At 43.4% G+C, this 22,019-nt stretch overlaps 1 protein-coding gene across 2 annotated transcripts; it reads left to right on the top strand.

The window, feature by feature from the left end:
• Positions 1-192: 192 nt before the first annotated feature.
• LOC106561646 (bisphosphoglycerate mutase) lies at positions 193-4,253 on the top strand. 2 transcript variants are annotated; one of them, XM_014125803.2, is made up of 3 exons: positions 193-763; positions 1,391-2,018; positions 2,716-4,251. In XM_014125803.2, the coding sequence occupies exons 2-3, from the start codon at positions 1,418-1,420 to the stop codon at positions 2,889-2,891; spliced, it is 777 nt and encodes a 258-aa protein (XP_013981278.1). In that variant the 5' UTR covers positions 193-763; positions 1,391-1,417; the 3' UTR covers positions 2,892-4,251. The 2 variants fall into 2 exon arrangements, with proteins under 2 accessions (XP_013981278.1, XP_013981277.1); XM_014125802.2 differs by lacking the exon at positions 193-763 and adding an exon at positions 796-1,302 and having other exon boundaries at positions 2,716-4,253.
• The last annotated feature ends 17,766 nt before the right edge of the window (positions 4,254-22,019 follow it).

Genomic DNA, 22,019 nt, shown 5'->3' with positions numbered 1-22,019 from the left:
CTAATGATCAATTAGCGTTGTAAAATGATACACTTGGATTAGCTAGTACACTGTGCCATTGGAACACAGGAGTGATGGTGGCTGATAATGGGCCTCTGTAGATATTCCATAAATAAATCAGCCGTTTCCAGCTACAATAGTCATTTACAACATTTACAATGTCTACACTGTATTTCTGACCAATTTGATGTTATTTTAATGGACAAAAAAACGTGCTTTCATTTCAAAAACAAGGACATTTCTAAAGTGACCCCAAACTTTTGAACTGTAGTGTGTATTATATGGTATGGACACACAAAATGTTGGATGTTAGAAGTTATCCAAATATGATTGTGTTACTGACAATAAATTACTTGTGTTATCATTGTCACATGTATGGTCAACAGTCAGCTGCACACAGTTTATTCCACAAAGGTGTGATCGTGTGTGTGCGTGTGCGTGTAATTTGCATTGTGGATCAATCATAGTTCATACTGTAGTTTTTGCCAAGCAAAACATTGACATAGAATATACTTTACTGTTGGACTGTAGCCAGCGGAATGTGTCATGCCTTGTCCCCCATGACGTTCCGGGGAGCCTTTTCTTCCATCTCTCCACATGGGCCGCACACATGACACAAATCCCGCCCTAACGGGGGCTTTGCCGTTTCGATTGGACCACAAGCTTTCAATCGCGGACTTCTTAAACGCTCTCGATGGTTGTCCACATTTCTGTCAACAGTCACGACTGCGCGACTATTGGGACGGACTTGTAAACTCGCAGGGTAAGCTAGTATTCATGCTGTTATTATGATGCATGTGTTCGGGTACATTTATGTTTTGTAGTTTGCCGTCTTGCAGTCTCGCGCGTAAACGCATGCCCGCTAGCAGCCTACCAATGAGATGACAAGTGTAAAATGCGTCCCAGCTAACTTTAAAATGTTTTACCATTTGACTGTTATGATGTAAAAGGTATTAATTAGGGAATGTGTAATAGCCACATTTCCATGTTTAGTTACTGCATTAACCTGTTTAATTTGGGGTTAAACATAACCCGTTGTGTTGGCATGTAGCCTTTTTAACCATTCGAAATGCCGGACATTTGCTGACCCCACTAGACCCTCAGCCGCAGAATAAATGACATGGCTACTGCTTCTGACATTAAGCTTAGTAACAGCAGTTACATAGCAACAGTAAAATATTAGGCTTTAGTGAGTGGAGTTGTGTATAGTTAATAATATACAACACCACTGAAATATTGTTGGATATTTAGGTCGATGAAACTCATCAAGAGACTTGTTGAATGATGTTTTTCACTTTTGTGGTAAGTGTCTGGCCACAGTACTATATGTGACTGCACTAGTCCAGCATCGCCCTCATCTAATTACTGTAAACTCATTGTTTGTGTACAGGCTGCTGCTGCCAGACAGTCATTCCGGATGTCCAAGTACAAAGTCTTTGTGATGAGGCATGGAGAAGGAGCCTGGACTAAAGAGAACCGCTTCTGCAGCTGGGTGGACCAGAGGCTGAGTGAGGACGGGGTGAAGGAGGCCTTGGCGTGTGGTCACCTCCTGAAGGAAGCAGGCTACCACCTGGATGTAGTATTTACCTCCCTGCTCAGCCGATCCATCCACACAGCCTGGCTGTTGTTGGAAGCCATGGAGCAGGAGTGGGTCCCCGTGGTCAGGACGTGGAGACTCAACGAGCGCCATTACGGTGCCCTGATCGGGCTGAATAGAGCTGAGATGGCCCTAAACCATGGTGAGGAGCAGGTGAAACAGTGGAGGAGGAGCTATGACCTCACGCTGCCCCCCATCGACGAATCACACCCTTACTTCCTGGAGATCTACAATGACCGCCGGTATTCTACCTGTGACGTGTCTAAAGAGGATCTTCCGAAGTCGGAGAGCCTGAAGGATGTCTTGGAGAGGCTCCAGCCATACTGGGACGGCACTATTGTGCCGGAGATCAAACGGGGGAAATTGGTGCTCATCTCTGGGCATGGGAATAGCTGCAGGGCCCTGTTGAAACACCTGGAAGGTATGCCTGGTGGCTCCTCGTGTGTCTCTGTGTCTCTGTATGCCAACCCTGCTCAGCTGGACTGCATCAGTTGCAGTACCATTATTACCATTGACTTTTGCTGCACTGCTATTGTTCTTTTGTTCATGCAGATTTTAGTATGAGCTGCATGGCCACTTTCACTTGAATTTGAATGTTTGAATCCACAAAGGCCCTTGTATTGGAGTTTGCTAGGCCCTCCATGTTTTAGACCTAGTTCGTCACTATCATTCACTCCCATTTGGATGAGAGGAATATACTGTATATTAGTTCCAGAAATGGAAGCGGTTGAACTTGTACAAAAAGCCCACTAGGTTTGTTATATCAGGCTACTGCCATTAGATCCACATTGACCTTTTATCTTCCCCACAGGCTTATAGAGATAATGTTTGTTGTAGCTGGCCAGCCAGTTACTTAATAGGCCGTTATGTTATAAATTATCAACGTTATGTAGCTGGACAAAAAAATGGCAACTGTGTAAAGATCTAGATGTACACATAATAAAGTTATTCCCTTATCTGTGTATTTTGGTTTTAATTGGTCATGTTGCTAACGCTTTACATAACAGCATGGGTGAGGGCTGTGCTAACGGTTTTATTATGTTTATGGTGATAATATGGTTGTTTTTACTGTGGTTTACAGAAGCAGAACAACACAACATTCAATATTATATCAACAGGTATATCAGATGCTGACATCGTCAATGTGACGTTACCCACTGGGACACCCATTCTGATTGAGCTGGATGAGAACTTCCGACCCACCAAACCCATGCAGCTCCTGGGAGACCAGGAAGCCATCCAGGCAGCCATCAGGAAGGTGGAGGACCAGGGTAAGGTCAAACAAACGACCTGAACATAGTCAACAGGATTCTAGTCATTCTGGATTGTAGAATATAGTCAACTGGATTCTAGTCATTTTAGATGATCAATTCTCTAAACTAGCCAAATTGACTGGAATCTGTTTGTCTAGATTAGATAATCTAAAATGACTAGAATCTAGAATGACTAGACCCTTTCTGGATTGTAGAATTTAGTCAACTGGATTCTAGTCATTCAGAATTGTAGTCAACTGACTATGCATAATTGTGGTATGGACTGGACCCTATTTGGCATAACGTGGAAACGAAACAAGAGTTTGTCTTCCTGGTAAGTGCTGTGCTTACTAGATTTAACTTCTAATGTTTGCCAAGATATAACCCTCTCAAAGTCATCGATCACTTTTACCAGATATATATATACACTTGTTATCATTAACAAGATAATAGGCTGACCCTTGTATTGAGGTTCTTTGGAATTGAGGAAATACTAAGATGTCTCCAACAAAACAATTTGAAAGATCTGTCGCACGTGCCTTCATTGCCAATCTTTTCTGTAGGACTTTTGCAATGCCAATGTATGTAGTTTTTACAGGTGAATTATGACTGACAGAATCAAGCGGGTGATGAGCCAGCACTAAAAAGTACAGGTTAATTTATTTATCAAAACTCTTTAAAAGCACCTTTATAACAAGTATTACCTCAGTGAGACCGACAGCCTGGCTATTCTTACATTTACATTTAAGTCATTTAGCAGACGCTCTTATCCAGAGCGACTTATTCTTTCCAAGACAGAGCGGTGATTGTGTGAAGATTTTTTTAGTATAGAATTGCTGTAAATGTTGTTGAAACCAATGGGTCAAACTTGATAAGAGCGTGTCTTCCAGTGGAGGCTGCTGAGGGGAGGACGGCTCATAATAATGGCTGGATTGGAGCGAATGGGATGGCATCAAAAACACAAACGATGTGTCTGGTGTATTTTATACCACTCCGCTCCAGCCATTACCACGAACCCGTTCTCCCCAATTAAGGTGCCACCAACTTCCAGTGATGTCTTCTTATAGGCTACATGCTAGTTTGAGAGACTTTCATATGAAATAACTGTAGTGCTTATTCATAAAATACCTAAATTGACATGCTGTAATAAAGTCAGATTAATGATTTGTTGTATCATTTATTTCAATTTTTACAGTTCAAAGGAAAATATCCCCATAACTTTTCTTCTCTACCCAACTTATCAATGTAATGTTTTGTGACTTATTTCATTTAGTGATGACAAACATTTGAGTCAAGTGGTAACTTAAGAGTATACTTAACATACAGTGAGGGGGATAAAAGTATTTGATCCCCTGCTGATTTTGAATGTTTGCCCACTGACAAAGAAATGATCAGTCTATAATTTTAATGGTAGGTTTATTTGAACAGTGAGAGACAGAATAACAGAAATGCATGTCAAATGTTATAAAATGATTTGCATTTTAATGAGGGAAATAAGTATTTGACCCCTCTGCAAAACATGACTTAGTACTTGGTGGCAAAACCCTTGTTGGCAATCACAGAGGTCAGATGTTTCTTGTAGTTGGCCACCAGGTTTGCACACATCTCAGGAGGGATTTTGTCCCACTCCTCTTTGCAGATCTTCTCCAAGTCATTAAGGTTTCGAGGCTGACGTTTGGCAACTCGAACCTTCAGCTCCCTCCACAGATTTTCTATGGGATTAAGGTCTGGAGACTGGCTAGGCCACTCCAGGACCTTAATGTGCTTCTTCTTGAGCCACTCCTTTGTTGCCTTGGCCGTGTGTTTAGGGTCACTGTCATGCTGGAATATCCATCCACGACCCATTTTCAATTACCTGGCTGAGGGAAGGAGGTTCTCACCCAAGATTTGACGGTACATGGCCCTGTCCATCGTCCCTTTGATGCGGTGAAGTTGTCCTGTCCCCTTAGCAGAAAAACACCCCCAAAGCATAATGTTTCCACCTCCATGTTTGATGGTAGGGATGGTGTTCTTGGGGTCTTAGGCAGCATTCCTCCTCCAAACACGGCGAGTTGAGTTGATAACAAAGAGCTCCATTTTGGTCTCATCTGACCACAACACTTTCACCCAGTTGTCCTCTGAATCATTCAGATGTTCATTGGCAAACTTCAGACGGGCATGTATATGTGCTTTCTTGAGCAGGGGGACCTTGCGGGCGCTGCAGGATTTCAGTCCACGGTGTAGTGTGTTACCAATTGTTTTCTTGGTGACTATGGTCCCAGCTGCCTTGAGATCATTGACAAGATAGTTCTGGGCTGATTCCTCACCGTTCTCATGATCATTGCAACTCCACGAGGTGAGATCTTGCATGGAGCCCCAGGCCGAGGGAGATTGACAGTTCTTTTGTGTTTCTTCCATTTGCGAATAATCGCACCAACTGTTGTCACCTTCTCACCAAGCTGCTTGGCGATGGTCTTGTAGCCCATTCCAGCCTTGTGTTGGTCTACAATCTTGTCCCTGACATCCTTAGAGCTCTTTGGTCTTGGCCATGGTGGAGAGTTTGGAATCTTATTGATTGATTGCTTCTGTGGACAGATTGTGCTCCTAATCTCAGCTCGTTACCTGTGTAAAAGACACCTGCGAGCCAGAAATCTTTCTGATTGAGAGGGGGTCAAATACTTATTTCCCTCATTAAAATGCAAATCAATTTTATAACAATTTTTACATGCGTTTTTCAGGATTTTTTTGTTTGTTATTCTGTCTGTCACTGTTCAAATAAACCTACCATTAAAATGATAGACTGATCCTTTCTTCTTCAGTGGGCAAACAATCAAAATCAGCAGGGGATCAAATACTTTTTTCCCACACTGTAGTTTAAGTTATGCTCTACACTGTGAACACCACTGCATTTGCAATTTAGTACAGTGCTACTAAAGATTGCACCTTTTATGAGGGTACAATTATTAATATAGTGGCTTGTTTTTTAAAAATTGCCTGATGCACATGTTTAGACAAATCCCCCTTTTCCACTTTAAATCATAATTTCTTGTGGAACTTAATATATTACATTTCAGAGGTTGACGATAACAAAATGATTGTGAATTGATGACCAAACAACAACCACTTGTGATTGTAACACAATTTTTTATGCACTGTTAATGTAGGGAAAAATGATTCGCTCCTTATGAGTGTTGTACTGTATGTTACATCTGTTTGTACATGATTTTATGGGGCATTTATTGAGATGCTTGATTTAAAAAAATGTTTATACAGGAGAGACGTGCATGTATGCTACTGAATGTTTGGTGTGCCTCGTGTGCTATTGTTTGAAACTGTCATGTTTTTTTTTTTAATCCTCTATCCATCTGTCATAATAACCACTATCTTGGGTCATTTAAGGAAATGCTGAGAATCATTTAGTTAACCCTAAAACTGTAAATATGTAAATTATATTGATACTAGAAAATCCTGTAATCCTGTGTTATACCCACAGTCATCCTAAATGGTGACGATAGGTTGTATTGGACTCAGTTTGAACATTTTGACTTTTGATGGTTTGCATGGTGGAAATTAAATAAAGGAACTGAAAACATGCCCCGTTCAGTATGACTGTCTCAGATTGCTTCTTTTGTTTGTGGTAATAATGGCAAGGATGTGACAGTACGCTCATGTCATAAGTTCCACAAGATCCGTAAGTGTACAGTAGTGTATTATGATAACTGTCCGTATCCTACCAGTTGGAGGAGCTAGTTTTTCCTAATAAATCATGATACAGTCAAGTGATCTGAAATGAGCATAGCCCAGACAAATTCATCTCAATGTCAGGAGAACTACGGACGGTTACAGGCAGGAGCTGCCCTGCGTTTCCGCACTGTTTTAGTTATGTGCCCAGAAGGAGTGGATGAAAGGGACTATGCCAGAAACCATCACTCTGGGTATAGACACTTGATTGAGCTGCCTGTTGCAATGGAACCAATAGAAAAGTCCCAAAAATGAAAAACACACCCACCTTGCACTCCAGAAAGGCTAAAGCAAGATTTCAAATGCTATTTGAATCCAGGTCTGTATAGATTGTGGCGCTTTGGGAGGGATGTAGACATAGATATATGTAGACTACTATACTGTCCTTTGAATATGATTACGGACCTGATAGGAATAAACTAGTTATTAACCTACCCACATCTTTATTTAAAGCCCTGATGTTTTACCCAATGCTCTTTGAGTTGTATGGTCTCTCATCTACTTTCAACTGTTTAAAGGGAGAATCAGACGTTTCCACCTGGACAGCATCACGGATCCCCCCTCTTGTTTTTGCAGGTGTGGAATCAGACAGAGTTATAGGATTGTTTTCATTGCTCTGACATATTTTTGTACATTTAACATCCGTCACCAAGCCTGCTACATGATATGGGCAGCTATAGCTCCAAGGCTGATGAGATAGTTCCAACTTTCTTTACAAGTAGTTGAGCCCAGAGAAAGTCTTCCAATATTATGTTTCCTATTCATTTATTTTCATGCATAAATATTTTGGAATTGATTGCTGAAGTTTAATTGTGGCGATAAGGTTGCTTTATCATATTAGAAAAGAATATTCACTTTTTTAGAAGTAAAATAAATGAAAGCTTCGTATTAATGCTTTCATCATGAGTGTTTCTTAATAGGCAAAGTCAACTGTCTCTCGTCCACTTAGTGAACTACAAGTATAGAGAAATAGCCAATGAAAATTAAACATCTTAGAGACAGGAGGAGCCAAAACTGTACCGTAGCCAGTGGATAAATACTGTTCCAATTCTCTCTCCCAAGCTACTGACTTCGAACATAAAGAAACAACTGAACTTGGTTTTCTGCAGGACAGGTACGTTTTCAATTACATATAAACTTTGCATGCATTTACAGTGCCTTCGGAAAGTATTCAGACCCCTTAATTTTTTTACACATTTTGTTACGTTACAGTCTTATTTAAAAATTGATAAAATAGTTTTTTTCCTCTCATCAATCTAAACACAATACCCCATAATGAGAAAGCAAAAACAGATTTTTAGAAAAAAAATGGAAATATCACATTTACATAAGTATTCCGACCCTTTACTCAGTACTTTGTTGAAGCGCCTTTGGCAGCGATTAAAACATTGAGTCTTCTTGAGTATGAGGCTACAAGCTTGGTACACCTGTATTTGAGTTTCTCCCATTCTTCTCTGCAGATCCTCTCAAATTCTGTCAGGTTGGATGGGAAGCGTTGCTGCACAGCTATTTTCAGGTCTCTCCAGAGATGTTTGATCGAGTTCAAGTCCGGGCTCTGGCTGGGCCACTCAAGGACATTCAGAGACTTGTCCCGAAGTCACTCATGCGTTGTCTAGGCTGTGTGCTTAGTGTCGTTGTCCTGTTGGAAGGTGAACTTTTGGCCCAGTCTGAGGTCCTGAGCGCTCTGGAGCAAGTTTTCATCAAGGACCTCTGTACTGTGCTCCATTCATCTTTGCCGCGATCCTGACTAGTCTCCCAGTCCCTGCCCCTCAAAAACATCCCCACAGAATGATGCTGCCACTACCATGCTTCACCTGTGCCAGGTTTCCTCCAGACGTGACGCTTGGCATTCAGGCCAAAGAGTTCAATCTTGGTTTCATCAGACTAGAGAATCTTGTTTGTCATGGTCTGAGAGTTTTTAGTTGCCATTTGGCAAACTCCAAGCGGGCTGTCATGTGCCTTTTGCTGAAGTCTGGCCACTCTACCATAAAGGCCTGATTGGTGGAGTGCTGCAGAGATGGTTGTCCTTCCATCTCCACAGAGGAAATCGGGAGCTCTGTCAGTGACCAAGGCCCTTCTCCACCGATTGCTCAGTTTGGCCGGGCAGTCAGCTCTAGAAAGAGTCTTAGTGTTTCCAAACATCTTCCATTTAAGAATGATGGAGGCCACTGTGTTCTTGGGGACCTTCAATGCTGCAGTCAGGGTCTAAATACTCCCAGGTTGCAGTTGTAAATGAGAATATGTACCGTTCCACAGGTGCATGTTCATTAATTGTTTATGGTTCATTGAACAAGCATGCGAAACAGTGTTTAAACCCTTTACAATGAAGATCTGTGAAGTTATTTGGATTTTTACGAATTATCTTTGAAAGACAAGGTCCTGAAAAAGGGACGTTTCCTTTTTTGCTGAGTTTAGGTCACCTGTAGATAGACCTGGCTAGGTCACCTGCAGATTGACCTGTTGATAGACCTGTCTGGGTCACCTGTAGATAGACCTGGCTAGGTCACCTGCAGATAGACCTGTCTAGGACACCTGTAGATAGACCTGTCTGGGTCACCTGTAGATTGACCTGTCTAGGTCACCTGTAGATTGACCTGTCTAGGTCACCTGTAGATTGACCTGTCTAGGTCACCTGTAAATTGACCTGTCAAGGTCACCTGTAAATGTACCTGTCAAGGTCACCTGTAGATAGACCTGTCTAGGTCACCTGTAGATTGACCTGTCTAGGTCACCTGTAGATAGACCTGTCTAGGTCACCTGTAGATAGACCTGTCTAGGTCACCTGTAGATAGACCTGTCTAGGTCTGTGATTTTGTGTCCTTATACTTATAGGAAAATAGTATTATTGTTCAAACCTGTGTCTTAGCGTTTAAACCTGTGTCTTAGTGTTCAAACCTGTGTCTTAGTGTTTAAACCTGTGTCTTAGTGTTCAAACCTGTGTCTTATTGTTCAAACCTGTGTCTTAGTGTTTAAACCTGTGTCTTAGTGTTTAAACCTGTGTCTTAGCGTTTAAACCTGTGTCTTAGCGTTTAAACCTGTGTCTTAGCGTTTAAACCTGTGTCTTAGTGTTTAAACCTGTGTCTTAGTGTTCAAACCTGTGTCTTATTGTTCAAACCTGTGTCTTAGCGTTTAAACCTGTGTCTTAGTGTTCAAACCTGTGTCTTAGTGTTTAAACCTGTGTCTTAGTGTTTAAACCTGTGTCTTAGTGTTTAAACCTGTGTCTTAGTGTTCAAACCTGTGTCTTATTGTTCAAACCTGTGTCTTAGCGTTTAAACCTGTGTCTTAGTGTTTAAACCTGTGTCTTATTGTTCAAACCTGTGTCTTAGCGTTTAAACCTGTGTCTTAGCGTTTAAACCTGTGTCTTAGTGTTTAAACCTGTGTCTTAGTGTTCAAACCTGTGTCTTATTGTTCAAACCTGTGTCTTAGCGTTTAAACCTGTGTCTTAGTGTTTAAACCTGTGTCTTATTGTTCAAACCTGTGTCTTAGTGTTTAAACCTGTGTCTTAGTGTTTAAACCTGTGTCTTAGTGTTTAAACCTGTGTCTTAGTGTTCAAACCTGTGTCTTATTGTTCAAACCTGTGTCTTAGCGTTTAAACCTGTGTCTTAGCGTTTAAACCTGTGTCTTAGTGTTTAAACCTGTGTCTTATTGTTCAAACCTGTGTCTTAGCATTTAAACCTGTGTCTTAGTGTTTAAACCTGAGTCTTATTGTTCAAACCTGTGTGTTAGCGTTTAAACCTGTGTCTTAGCGTTTAAACCTGTGTCTTAGTGTTTAAACCTGTGTCTTAGTGTTTGGGATCAGACCCTTTTTTTCAATTTTCGCCTAAAATGACACCCAAATCTAACTGCCTGTAGCTCAAGACCTGAAGCAAGTATATGCATATGCATATACCATTTGACAGGAAACACTTTGAAGTTTGTGGAAATGTGAATTTAATGTAGGAGAATATAACACATTAGATCTGGTAAAAGATAATACAAAGAAAAAAACACATTTCATATTTTTTTTAAATCACCTTTGAAATGCAAGAGAAAGGCCACATTGTATTATTCCAGTTTAGGCGCAAATTTGATATTAGCCACTAGATGGCAGCAGTGTAGACTACTGTTCAAAAGTTTGGGGTCAGTTAGAAAAGTCTTTGTTTTTGAAAGAAAAGCTATTTTTTTGTCCATTCAAATAACATCAAATTGATCAGAAATACAGTGTAGACATTGTAAATGTTGTAAATGACTATTGAAGCTGGAAACGGCAGATTTTTTATGGAATATCTACATAGGTGTACAGAGGCCCATTATCAGCAACCATCACTCCTGTGTTCCAATGGCACGTTGTGTTAGCTAATCCAAGTTTATCTAATCCAAGAAGCAATAAAACGGTCCTTCTTTAGACTAGTTGAGTATCTGGAGCATCAGCATTTGTGGGTTCGATTACAGGCTCAAAATGGCCAGAAACAAAGAACTTTCTTCTGAAACTTGTCAGTCTATTCTTATTCTGAGAAATGAAAGCTATTCCATGCGATGGAGGGTGAATTAGAACACTCAGTGTGGAATGATGCTGTATCCCAGAGAATGTGGTGTCATTAGGAATCCCAGTCATTCTCAGTAGATGTTGCTCCATTCTCAGATTCTGTATTCAGTACTAGAATCTTACAAATTGTTTGGGTACATAAACGTTCATGTGGATCTGTCTGTTTGAATTATTCTGTCTGAATGAATTGTTCTTAAATATACTCAAACTGCAGCACTTTATTCATTGATTTACATAAATAGTTTCCAAAGAAATCCCAGCATGATACTTTCCAGAGCTCTGTGCTCTACTTGGGCATGTTCAGTTTGTACCCCCCTGTTTCAAAACATTTCCTCCCTACTGAACACCACCCAGACCACACTTTAGTGGGCTAACTGGGAAAGGAAGGTCCCACAGTGAAAAAAGGCTTGCTCGCTCGGTTGGCTTTGCTTTGTGACTGCCATGTAACAGTCTCTGAACGGGAGAACATGCACAAAGCAGCCAAATATACACACTTCACTATTCCAACATTGAGTATTGTGAAATCTTTCCAGAAATAACATGAAGTATTATCATTATTATTTAATGGACTGGGAGACGTGAGGTACAGCCAAGGCCTAATTTAAATTGATAGTAGCCTCTAATATCTTACTTTTTTTTTTAAATGCACAGGAAACTGTAGCCTTACACAAAAATTTGGAGTTTTGATTTATTTTTATTAGCTGTTCTAAGCCAAAATATCTGGAATTGAACTGTTTCTGTTCTCTGATTTCTTTCTCCTTCCCCTACTCTCTGAGACTGAAGAAAAAACCTGCATTTTCAGTCTCCTGAAATGATGTATTGTGTTACCTTACTCTGTGACTGTTCTGATCACCCTGTTCGTCTCACTCTGGACGTAATTGGCAGTGAGCTGTGAATTTACAGTAGAGGCAGCTGTCAATGACATACCCAGTCAGTATAAGGATGATCTCAAAAGAGCATTTCATTGGCAGTAGTTATGAACATACACCCATCCCATAATTCACTTCTTTCAGCATCTGTTTACTCCTCAACAACTATTCTGTTATTGTCTCTGCCAATCACGTATCTTCTCAGTGGAAGCAGACTCTCTCTGAACAGGACAACCTTCAAATAATAAGTCAGTCAGTCACTTGTGAACGGAAAATCATACATTTCTTACGTCAAATAATGTTGAGTTATTATTGTGACATATCTTTTAAGAAATTGGGCTGCTCTGACAGATTTGACATCTCAGTTCAGAGGAGCTGTATCAGCCTGTCGTTCAGAGTCTTGGCATTAGTGAGTTGGCAAGGGTTTCTAAAGACTTAGAATGTTATGTAATGGACTGCACTTCACTAAATACATCCTGGTCTGCCTGGCTGTACAGCCCTAAATACAGATGTATTATGACTAACTAACACAGTGTTTTATAGATAGAGTAGTATATATGCTTTGGCAGAGATACCCAGTGTAATATTATCTCTTAAATCTCTTTTGTTATTTACATTTACAATAGGTGGTGAATTTCAGATGCTCTTTTTCCCCCTTTCCCACATGATGAGAAGAATACATACACACCTTAGAAAAGTTGGAAATTGTCCAACACGGAGTGCCATAGACAATGTCTTCTGCAGCACAGAGGGAGAGAGGGAGAGAAGGAAGAGGTAGGAAGAGAGGGAGAGGGGGGAGAGGGAGGGAAGGAAGAGGGAGGGAGAGAGGGAGAGGGGGAGAGAGGGAGAGGGGGAGGGAGAGAAGGAAGAGGGAGGGAGAGAGGGAGAGGAGGGAGAGAAGGAAGAGGAAGGGAGGGAGGATGAGAGGGGGGAGAGGGAGGGAGGGAGGATGAGAGGCTAGAGGGAGAGGGGGAGAGGGAGAGAAGGAAGAGGGAGGGAGGGAGGATGAGAAGGGGGAGAGAGAGGGACGGAAGAGGGAGGGAGGATGAGAGGATGAGAGAGAGGGAGGGAGGGAGGGAGGGAGGGAGGGAGGGAGGGAGGGAGGGAGGGAGGGAGGGAGGGAGGGAGGGAGGGAGGGAGGGAGGGAGGGAGGGAGGGAGGGAGGGGGAGGGAGGATGAGAGGCTAGAGGGAGGGAGGCTGAGAGGGAAGAGGGAAGAGGGAGGGAGGATGAGAGGGGGGAGAGAGGGAGGGAAGGGGGAGGGAGAGAAGGAAGAGGGAGGGAGCATGAGGGGGGAGAGAGGGAGGGAAGGGGGAGGGAGGATGAGAGGCTAGAGGGAGGGAGGGAGGCTGAGAGGGAAGAGGGAGGGAGGCTGATAGTTATAGCTGCTGAAAGAGCAAGCAGGAATGATTTGTGCAGTAGGAGAGAGAGCAGAGATATATAAACCAGACTGTGGACTTGATATTCTTAGAGAGGAGGGAGGGCTGCACATGGACTAAGCCTAAGAATTGCTACTCACTGCAGCTAAGTTATTGTACAGCTCAGGGACTTTTCCTCCTCCTCAAGCCCATACAGAACCAGTACATGTCCCAGTGGGTTTCATGTTAGTGTGTTTCTGTGTTTCCTGCACTTAGTGTTTGTTGTATTTGGGAATGTTTCCATAGCGATGCATGGTCAGCCTGTTATGTTATTAGCCTAGTTAGTCGCAGAGAATGCGGATTGCAATGAAGATGATGATGAGGATATCAGATTTCATCATCTGAGGGCTGGTTAGACCGTTGAGTTTTTCTTGCATCCTTAAGAGTGACAACCCGGAGCTCTGATGTGAGAAAAGCAGGGTTTGGTTATGCTTTCAATATACAGCAGCAGTTTGAACTATTCAAATGTTTTGTGCGGGTTTTAATGGTGCCGTGTTATCTAATGTGAATGGGACTACAAACACTTTATCATCAATGATGTCACTCTCAGGGTTCCTCTGATATAAGGTCAAAGGTTATGACACCCCCTACAGACAGGGCCTTTTCACTTAATTAATACATCAAGGAAAACCTTTTTACACAATCTTCATTTCAGCATTCTGACCTCTGTACAGAAAAGAGTCTTATTTCAGAGAAAGATTGCCTTAATTGTGTAATGATGTTAAGCTCACCAGTCTGTGTTGGTCTCGTTCAGTCTGAACAGAAGAAAGGCACCCAGGCCATCATGGATGACGGCTTGGACCAGCGCATGGATATGAGGAGGCAGAGGCGTGAGTGACCCGGTCTAAACACACACACACACACACACACACACACACACACACACACACACACACACACACACACACACACACACACACACACACACACACACACACACACACACACACACACACACACTCCCCTGCTTAGTTCAGTGTACCTAGATGGAACAGGGGATGGGTTCTGAGGAATACATGGAACAGGGGATGGGTTCTGAGGAATACATGGAACAGGGGATGGGTTCTGAGGAGTACATGGAACAGGCATGTTGTGCAGCAGGTCGTGATCATTCTGTACATTCTGTAGGGTATTGTGTGATAGTGTTCAGCTTGGATTTTCCCATGTAGGAAATATTATGACCTTAGGTAATGCACTTTGTAATAGTACCAACACTGGTTGTTAATCAATCTCAATCAGATCGATCGATCGATGTCACAAGGTGTTTTACAGTAAACCAGCCAGGAAGCAGTAAAGTAATGACATCAGCATACAGGATGTGAACAATGTGATATGGATCTAATATAGTGGATGAGACTTTCAGGACTGTCTCCTCTGAACTCAGTAAGAGTTTTCTGATCTCTGTGCCAAACTCATCCCTGTCACTGGGCATGCACTGGTAAACCTCAGTCAGTATTGGCACGCAAGCATTGCAGGCACGCACACACTCGCTTGTATTCGAGCGCATAGGATAACTGAAGAACTGTTGCCAGAGAGCTTTGGGCCAGTCTCCCATCCCCTCAGTCATAGGCTGGTTAGTTTCAGCAGTGTTGATCCTCGGCCAAACCGGACTGACTGACTGACTGACTTACTCTACACTAGATTGAATCCGATCGCCCCTTTTTTGGCTATGCACCGTTGAAAGGGAATGTTTCTATTGCTTTGCTCTTTCATTAGAGAACAGGTTGGCTGTGCTGTTTGGAGAGCTAGGTCTCCTTCTCTGTGTGTGTGTCTCCAGTCTGCAGAATAGCTCTGGCCTCTGTCAGATCTCACTCCTGTGGGTCTGGGATGCAGCCGCTCTGCTCCTCTCCTGCAGACTGGAAAGGACAGTACTGACAGAGACCAGATGATACCCAGTTCATCTCAGCAACTGTCCTCTTTTGGAGCTTTATTGTAATGTGCAACAGTGAATAATAGCGTAGTTGGCAGCATTGTGCTTTCCTGTATTGTTGTGGCCAGGACATTAAGCTGACTTCATTTAGACAGTAGAGTCAGATGTTGGGCATGTCTTTGAAATTGCTACAATGTTTGTTGTACAGTTAGTTCATGATGATGACTGCACACATCATGTAGAGTAGATTCTTTGGGCCAAATGCATTTCTCATACTACAAAAATAATTCACAATCTCTTTAGCACTGTTGCCCCTATTACCAGGTGGACGAAGTTTAACAGACAGAAAGCCAAAGTATGCTGTAGAAAAAGGGGTATGAGTTAGAGATGTAGGAGATAAGTTTACTGTTAGCAGACAATACCCAGGCTTTGAGTCTGTGTGTCTGTCTGCATTTGTGTTGTTTGGTACAGATGACTGTGAGAAGTGGTCACTTTTCTGCCTGAATATTCCACACTTGTGTAGAGGTTGAACCTCTCTCTCTCTCTCTCTCTCTCTCTCTCATATTGTTGCTGTGGAAGACCTGGAGGCTGTCGGGTCTGAACTCTGGGTTCATCATCTTCTCCAGGTTCAGCAACCGAGCCTGAAATATCCTCTTGGCGTTCTTGGTGACGGTGTTGAAATGCAAGTAGGAAAGGGCCCCGTAAGGCGGGTCGTCAAATTGCCTCCTGTTAACAATCAGCAGAGTGCGGCTGGCGAGCTCCCGCTCGAACTCGAGACTCTTCCACAGCGGGGCCCCATCGCCCGGCGGCTGCAGTGGTGACACGCTCCCGGAGAGCACCACCAGTGAAGCCGTCCAACAAGAGTCTCGTAGCGGAGAATGTTCTGGCCTCTTGATAGTACAGCCTCTCGTAGTATAGCTTGAACTCGGACGGGCCGAACCAACTTCTCCTTGTAGCCCATGGCTAGTTGGAACGTGATTGGAGTCGCGGCCGGGCGTGCTTCGGAAAGCGAGGCCGCTGCCTTGTTGGTCATGGCGCTCAGGCACACACTGACTCCCATGGAGGTGAGCCTGCCGTACAGCAAGGACAGGGCGTACGACTTGCCACAGCCAGCGTCACCGCTGAGCAGTGTCAGAGTCAGCCCCTCCAACCTCATGTACAGGTCGATCGTGTCCGACACCCAGCGCTCCTGGGAAGTCAGAGACGTGGCCAGCAGAGTCTCCTTGCAGCGGCGGTCAGCCTCGTCCCGGTCTACTTCGACCTCTTCCCAGCAACACGGTGAGTCCGCCGGCCTCTCCGGAGTTACAGGGGTCATATCGAGTGGTCGTGACAACATGATGAGACGTACAATATTTTGAGATTGTAGAACGAACCGATGTGTTTTTCTTTTTCCAATATATGGGGTTCACTTCATTGACAATGGGAATTGAATAGAATCTGTTTCTTCTGCTTGGAGTGATGTTGCTCTTGCTGATGCTCTGCAAAGAGTTTGGTGAGCTCTGCGGCAAAAACTGAGCCGGTCGAGGAGTCGGAGGCCAGCTCCCCTTTCCATCGCTCGGTATCGTCTCTGATCTGTAGAGCGAGCGCCCTGAAGGGCTCAAAAGCGCAGTCCCGGGGGGATGACCCAACATTCTACGTGTATTACTCCACCACGGCACTGACCATGAGGGATGTGCTGGTTCAAGATGGTCACATCAGAATAGAAGGATACTCGATCAGGTGTGTCTTTGTAACCAACAGCCCCAATAGCCTCGACCTGGATACTCTGTTGATCGACTTGGCCCAGAGTGACATCTACCGGCTGGGGATACCAAGGCATCTCCAGAACGACACAGTTGCGGGACCGGTGAGGACCCCCAGGTACACCAGAGCGAGAACTACCCCCTACAGAACCAGCCCTCGCACCAGAGTCGAGACCAGAGTCGAGACGACCAATTCCATTCGGTGTGTTATATCAATTCAATTCTGTATAGATAGAGTGTTTTGTAGAGTTGTATTACAAAAACAACTCTGTTATTTTGGGGATTTTGTTTTTATAATCGCAACCTCAAAGAGTTACCTTTGTACGCTATTCACGTTGTCTAACTTTATCTCGATATTCATCGCTGACACGATCCCAGCGGTGACACTTGGCAATTTCACATTGATTGTCCTATCTGAGGAAGGAGAAGAAAATATATGAACTGTCTTTTCTGGTTTAACATTGATGAGGGGACTGTGACCCGTAATTCGATGAAACACGTCACTTTGAGGTCCACTGTGCAGTCCTCTAAACTATAAATCCTGGTGGTCTGGCAGGTGGGATTCTTGACTGTTAGAGAATTCAAACTCCACGACAATATGTAATCCTCTTCCAAGAATGAGCTTTCTTGGTCGTTTATTGTCATCCGTGTGACACTGGTCACGCGACACGGGATCATAATTGTTTTCGCCGTATGTAGCGTAATAATCTTTACCCCTATAAACGGGCAGATCCATGGTGACACACAGACAATACCCTGTGAGGGTAGATATTGATGGGAGAAACAGTTACCCTCTAGCGGTACCATGATACATGATCAAGTAACACCAGCTTATCAATGAACCTCATGGGTATCAGTTACCAGCTCCCTCTAGCGGCAACCCGAATAGATATACAAATATATTCCAGACCCAACCCCACACATAGTTTGTAAAATGTGTAAGATTTTGCTGTTCGATCCCGATACATCAAGCATCATCAGGATCACCCCCCTCCTCTGGCATCATTGTACTAAACATTACACAACAATGCGGAAGCGACCATATATTCATCTATCACTCCGGTTAGTACCAATAGTCCCTGCATCGTTGTTGTGTTTCTTTATCTTCTGTGGAGGAAGCAGCAAGCGATGTTCCCAGAACAGGCTTCTGGCTGGCTGACTGCCACCAAACATCAACAGCTTTTATCAACGACTTGTTTACTCCCCTTGTTAAAAAAAAAAAAACTTGGTCGATGTAGAAGTTATCAAAACTCGATCTCTCTACAGGCAAAAACTAATCAACATTACTTTGACCTTTATCGAGATGACCAACTAGGAGACAATGAACTTTAAGGAACCCACACCCCTTTTCCGGTCTCTAAAGTTGGTTTGTAAGGGAGAACAAAAGAAGAGATCTGGTTGTCTTTTTGCAATTGAGTTTAATGTACAGTCATGGCCAAAAGTTTTGATAATGACACAAATATACATTTTCACAAAGTCTGCTGCAATTTTGCCTAAGAACACAGCCATGACTTAAGAATGGTACCAACACATCCTCAGAGAGCAACTTCTCCCAACCATCCAGGAACAGTTTGGTGACGAACAATGCCTTTTCCAGCATGATGGAGCACCTTGCCGTAAGGCAAAGTGGCTCGGGGAACAAAGCATCGATATTTTGGGTCCATGGCCAGGAAACCCCCCAGACCTTAATCCCATTGAGAACTTGTGGTCATTCCTCAAGAGGCGGGTGGACAAACAAAAACCCACAAATTCTGACAAACTCCAAGCATTGATTATGCAAGAATGGGCTGCCGTCAGTCAGGATGTGGCCCAGAAGTTAATTGACAGCATGCCAGGGCAGATTGCAGAGGTCTTGAAAAAGAAGGGTCAACACTGCAAATATTGACTCTTTGCATCAACTTCATGTAATTGTCAATAAAAGCCTTTGACACTTATGAAATGCTTGTAATTATACTTCAGTATTCCATAGTAACATCTGACAAAAATATCTAAAGACACTGAAGCAGCAAACTTTGTGGAAATTAATATTTGTGTCATTCTCAAAACTTTTGGCCACGACTGTACATTCAAATTTGTTTTTTAACAAAACATATATCATAGTTATCATGTCAGTGTGTGCAGTTACGCAAGCCATCGCCCTCTGAAATAGGATACAGTCAAAGCGAAACTAAGCTACATAAACTAGGCTACATAAACTAGGCTACATAAACTAGGCTACATAAAATAGTAAGGATACATATATTTATTTAATAATACACCTGAGGCAGGACATTGATGTCCCGGTGTATCTCTACAGGAAAGGGTTTATAGTTTCTCTTTGGGGAGATTTGCTTTTCCCTCGCATTAAAACAACTGCAAGATGAGTGACAGTTATAGGACACGCCAAGTCTGCAAACAGGGTGCAGTGAGTTCTCACTTAGAGTGAGTGCCAGGGGAGTCTGCAAACAGGGTGCAGTGAGTTCTCACTTAGAGTGAGTGCCAGGGGAGTCTGCAGACAGGGATAATGGGTTCTTATTCAGGCAGAGTGAATACAGGATGAATACAGAGCCAAGTATATTTCTCAAGAAATTAAAGTGGGGGAACTTCCCCGGAAACACCACACCCATCTTCACGTAAACATGTAAATATAACAGTCATACAGTAATAGACAGAACCATTATTATAATATGAATAATAATAATGTAAGATTATAAAATTAAAAACAAATTATATCCAGAATCAAGAATGTAAAAATGTAAAAGTAAAAAAAAGAATACCCAGAGTAAAACTACAATATATTTGTAAAAGTAAAGAGGTAAGGAGAGTTACTCTCAAAAATATAGGTTTAAGTTGTAAAATTCTCTTTATGTTAAAAAAAGACTTATAAAGCGTAAGAAAGAGGTACACACTCCTTGTTATTCTGAGAATCTTCTGTTGAGGAGGCAATGCCTTAAAAAAGCAGGGACTGACCTAACAGGTGACATTAATCCCTGTTGTCAATTATCTAAATCCCACTTCAGATATTCTCAAGGCTTCTGATTGAAGGGGATCATATAAATTACCCTGTTGCTCAGTTCAGTTACAATTGTCCATCTGTCACCATGCCAGCAGGCCTTGTTAGTGAAAGCTTCACTGGAACCTCTCTTATATAAAGCTGAAATGTGTGGAGATGAGATTCATTTGTTGTTTAGACACCCCAGCAACATCTGTTGCCGGGATAGGAAGTGACCCCACATCAAAGTAGTTTCACATCATCTTCCTGGTTTCAATATCCCCCTTCTTATCAAGCAAGTGCATCAGGACCGGGTTTTAGAACATATGGCTGTCTAATCTCGGTCTTCGTACATAGTATATAAAACTGGGGTATCAATACACACTCTGTCTCGATACACAGGTCCCTATGTATAGCCTAGAAACTCGGTTCCGCTGTATATCCTAGAAACTAGGTCTCGATACATATGCAAGATATCCAAGAGACTCGGTCTCGATACATATCCAAGAGACTCGGTCTCGATACATATCCAAGAGACTCGGTCTCGATACATATCCTAGAAACTCGGTCTCGATACATATCCTAGAAACTCGGTCTCGATATATATCCAAGAGACTCGGTCCCGATACATATCCTAGAAACTCGGTCTCGCTGTATATCCTTGAAACTCGGTCTCGATATACACTGCTCAAAAAAATAAAGGGAACACTTAAACAACACAGTGTAACTCCAAGTCAATCACACTTCTGTGAAATCAAACTGTCCACTTAGGAAGCAACACTGATTGACAATACATTTCACATGCTGTTGTGCAAATGGAATAGACAACAGGTGGAAATTATAGGCAATTAGCAAGACACCCCCAATAAAGGAGTGGTTCTGCAGGTGGGGACCACAGACCACTTCTCAGTTCCTATGCTTCCTGGCTGATGTTTTGGTCACTTTTGAATGCTGGCTGTGCTTTCACTCTAGTGGTAGCATGAGACGGAGTCTACAACCCACACAAGTGGCTCAGGTAGTGCAGCTCATCCAGGATGGCACATCAATGCGAGCTGTGGCAAGAAGGTTTGCTGTGTCCGTCAGCGTAGTGTCCAGAGCATGGAGGCGCTACCAGGAGACAGGCCAGTACATCAGGAGATGTGGAGGAGGCCGTAGGAGGGCAACAACCCAGCAGCAGGACCGCTACCTCCGCCTTTGTGCAAGGAGGAGCAGGAGGAGCACTGCCAGACCCCTGCAAAATGACCTCCAGCAGGCCACAAATGTGCATGTGTCTGCTCAAACGGTCAGAAACAGACTCCATGAGGGTGATATGAGGGCCCGACGTCCACAGGTGGGGGTTGTGCTTACAGCCCAACACCGTGCAGGACGTTTGGCATTTGCCAGAGAACACCAAGATTGGCAAATTCGCCACTGGCACCCTGTGCTCTTCACAGATGAAACCAGGTTCACACTGAGCACGTGACAGATGTGACAGTCTGGAGATGCCGTGAAGAACGTTCTGCTGCCTGCAACATCCTCCAGCATGACCAGTTTGGCGGTGGGTCAGTCATGGTGTGGGGTGGCATTTCTTTGGGGGGCCGCACAGCCCTCCATGTGCTCGCCAGAGGTAGCCTGACTGCCATTAGGTACCGAGATGAGATCCTCAGACCCCTTGTGAGACCATATGCTGGTGCGGTTGGCCCTGGGTTCCTCCTAATGCAAGACAATGCTAGACCTCATGTGGCTGGAGTGTGTCAGCAGTTCCTGCAAGAGGAAGGCATTGATGCTATGGACTGGCCCGCCCGTTCCCCAGACCTGAATCCAATTGAGCACATCTGGGACATCATGTCTCGCTCCATCCACCAACGTCACGTTGCACCACAGACTGTGCAGGAGTTGGCGGATGCTTTAGTCCAGGTCTGGGAGGAGATCCCTCAGGAGACCATCCGCCACCTCATCAGGAGCATGCCCAGGCGTTGTAGGGAGGTCATACAGGCACGTGGAGGCCACACACACTACTGAGCCTCATTTTGACTTGTTTTAAGGACATTACATCAAAGTTGGATCAGCCTGTAG

This window comes from Salmo salar, chromosome ssa10, assembly GCF_905237065.1.
Source record: "Salmo salar chromosome ssa10, Ssal_v3.1, whole genome shotgun sequence".
Classification (NCBI taxonomy): domain Eukaryota; kingdom Metazoa; phylum Chordata; class Actinopteri; order Salmoniformes; family Salmonidae; genus Salmo; species Salmo salar.
This window is presented reverse-complemented; position numbering and strand designations above follow the sequence as displayed.

Coding starts and splice junctions, on each gene's coding strand:
- LOC106561646 (XM_014125802.2), top strand. CDS start 1,282: ATGATGTTTTTCACTTTTGTG. Junction 1,303..1,390: donor TGATGTTTTTCACTTTTGTG/GTAAGTGTCTGG, acceptor GTTTGTGTACAG/GCTGCTGCTGCCAGACAGTC. Junction 2,019..2,715: donor CCTGTTGAAACACCTGGAAG/GTATGCCTGGTG, acceptor TTATATCAACAG/GTATATCAGATGCTGACATC.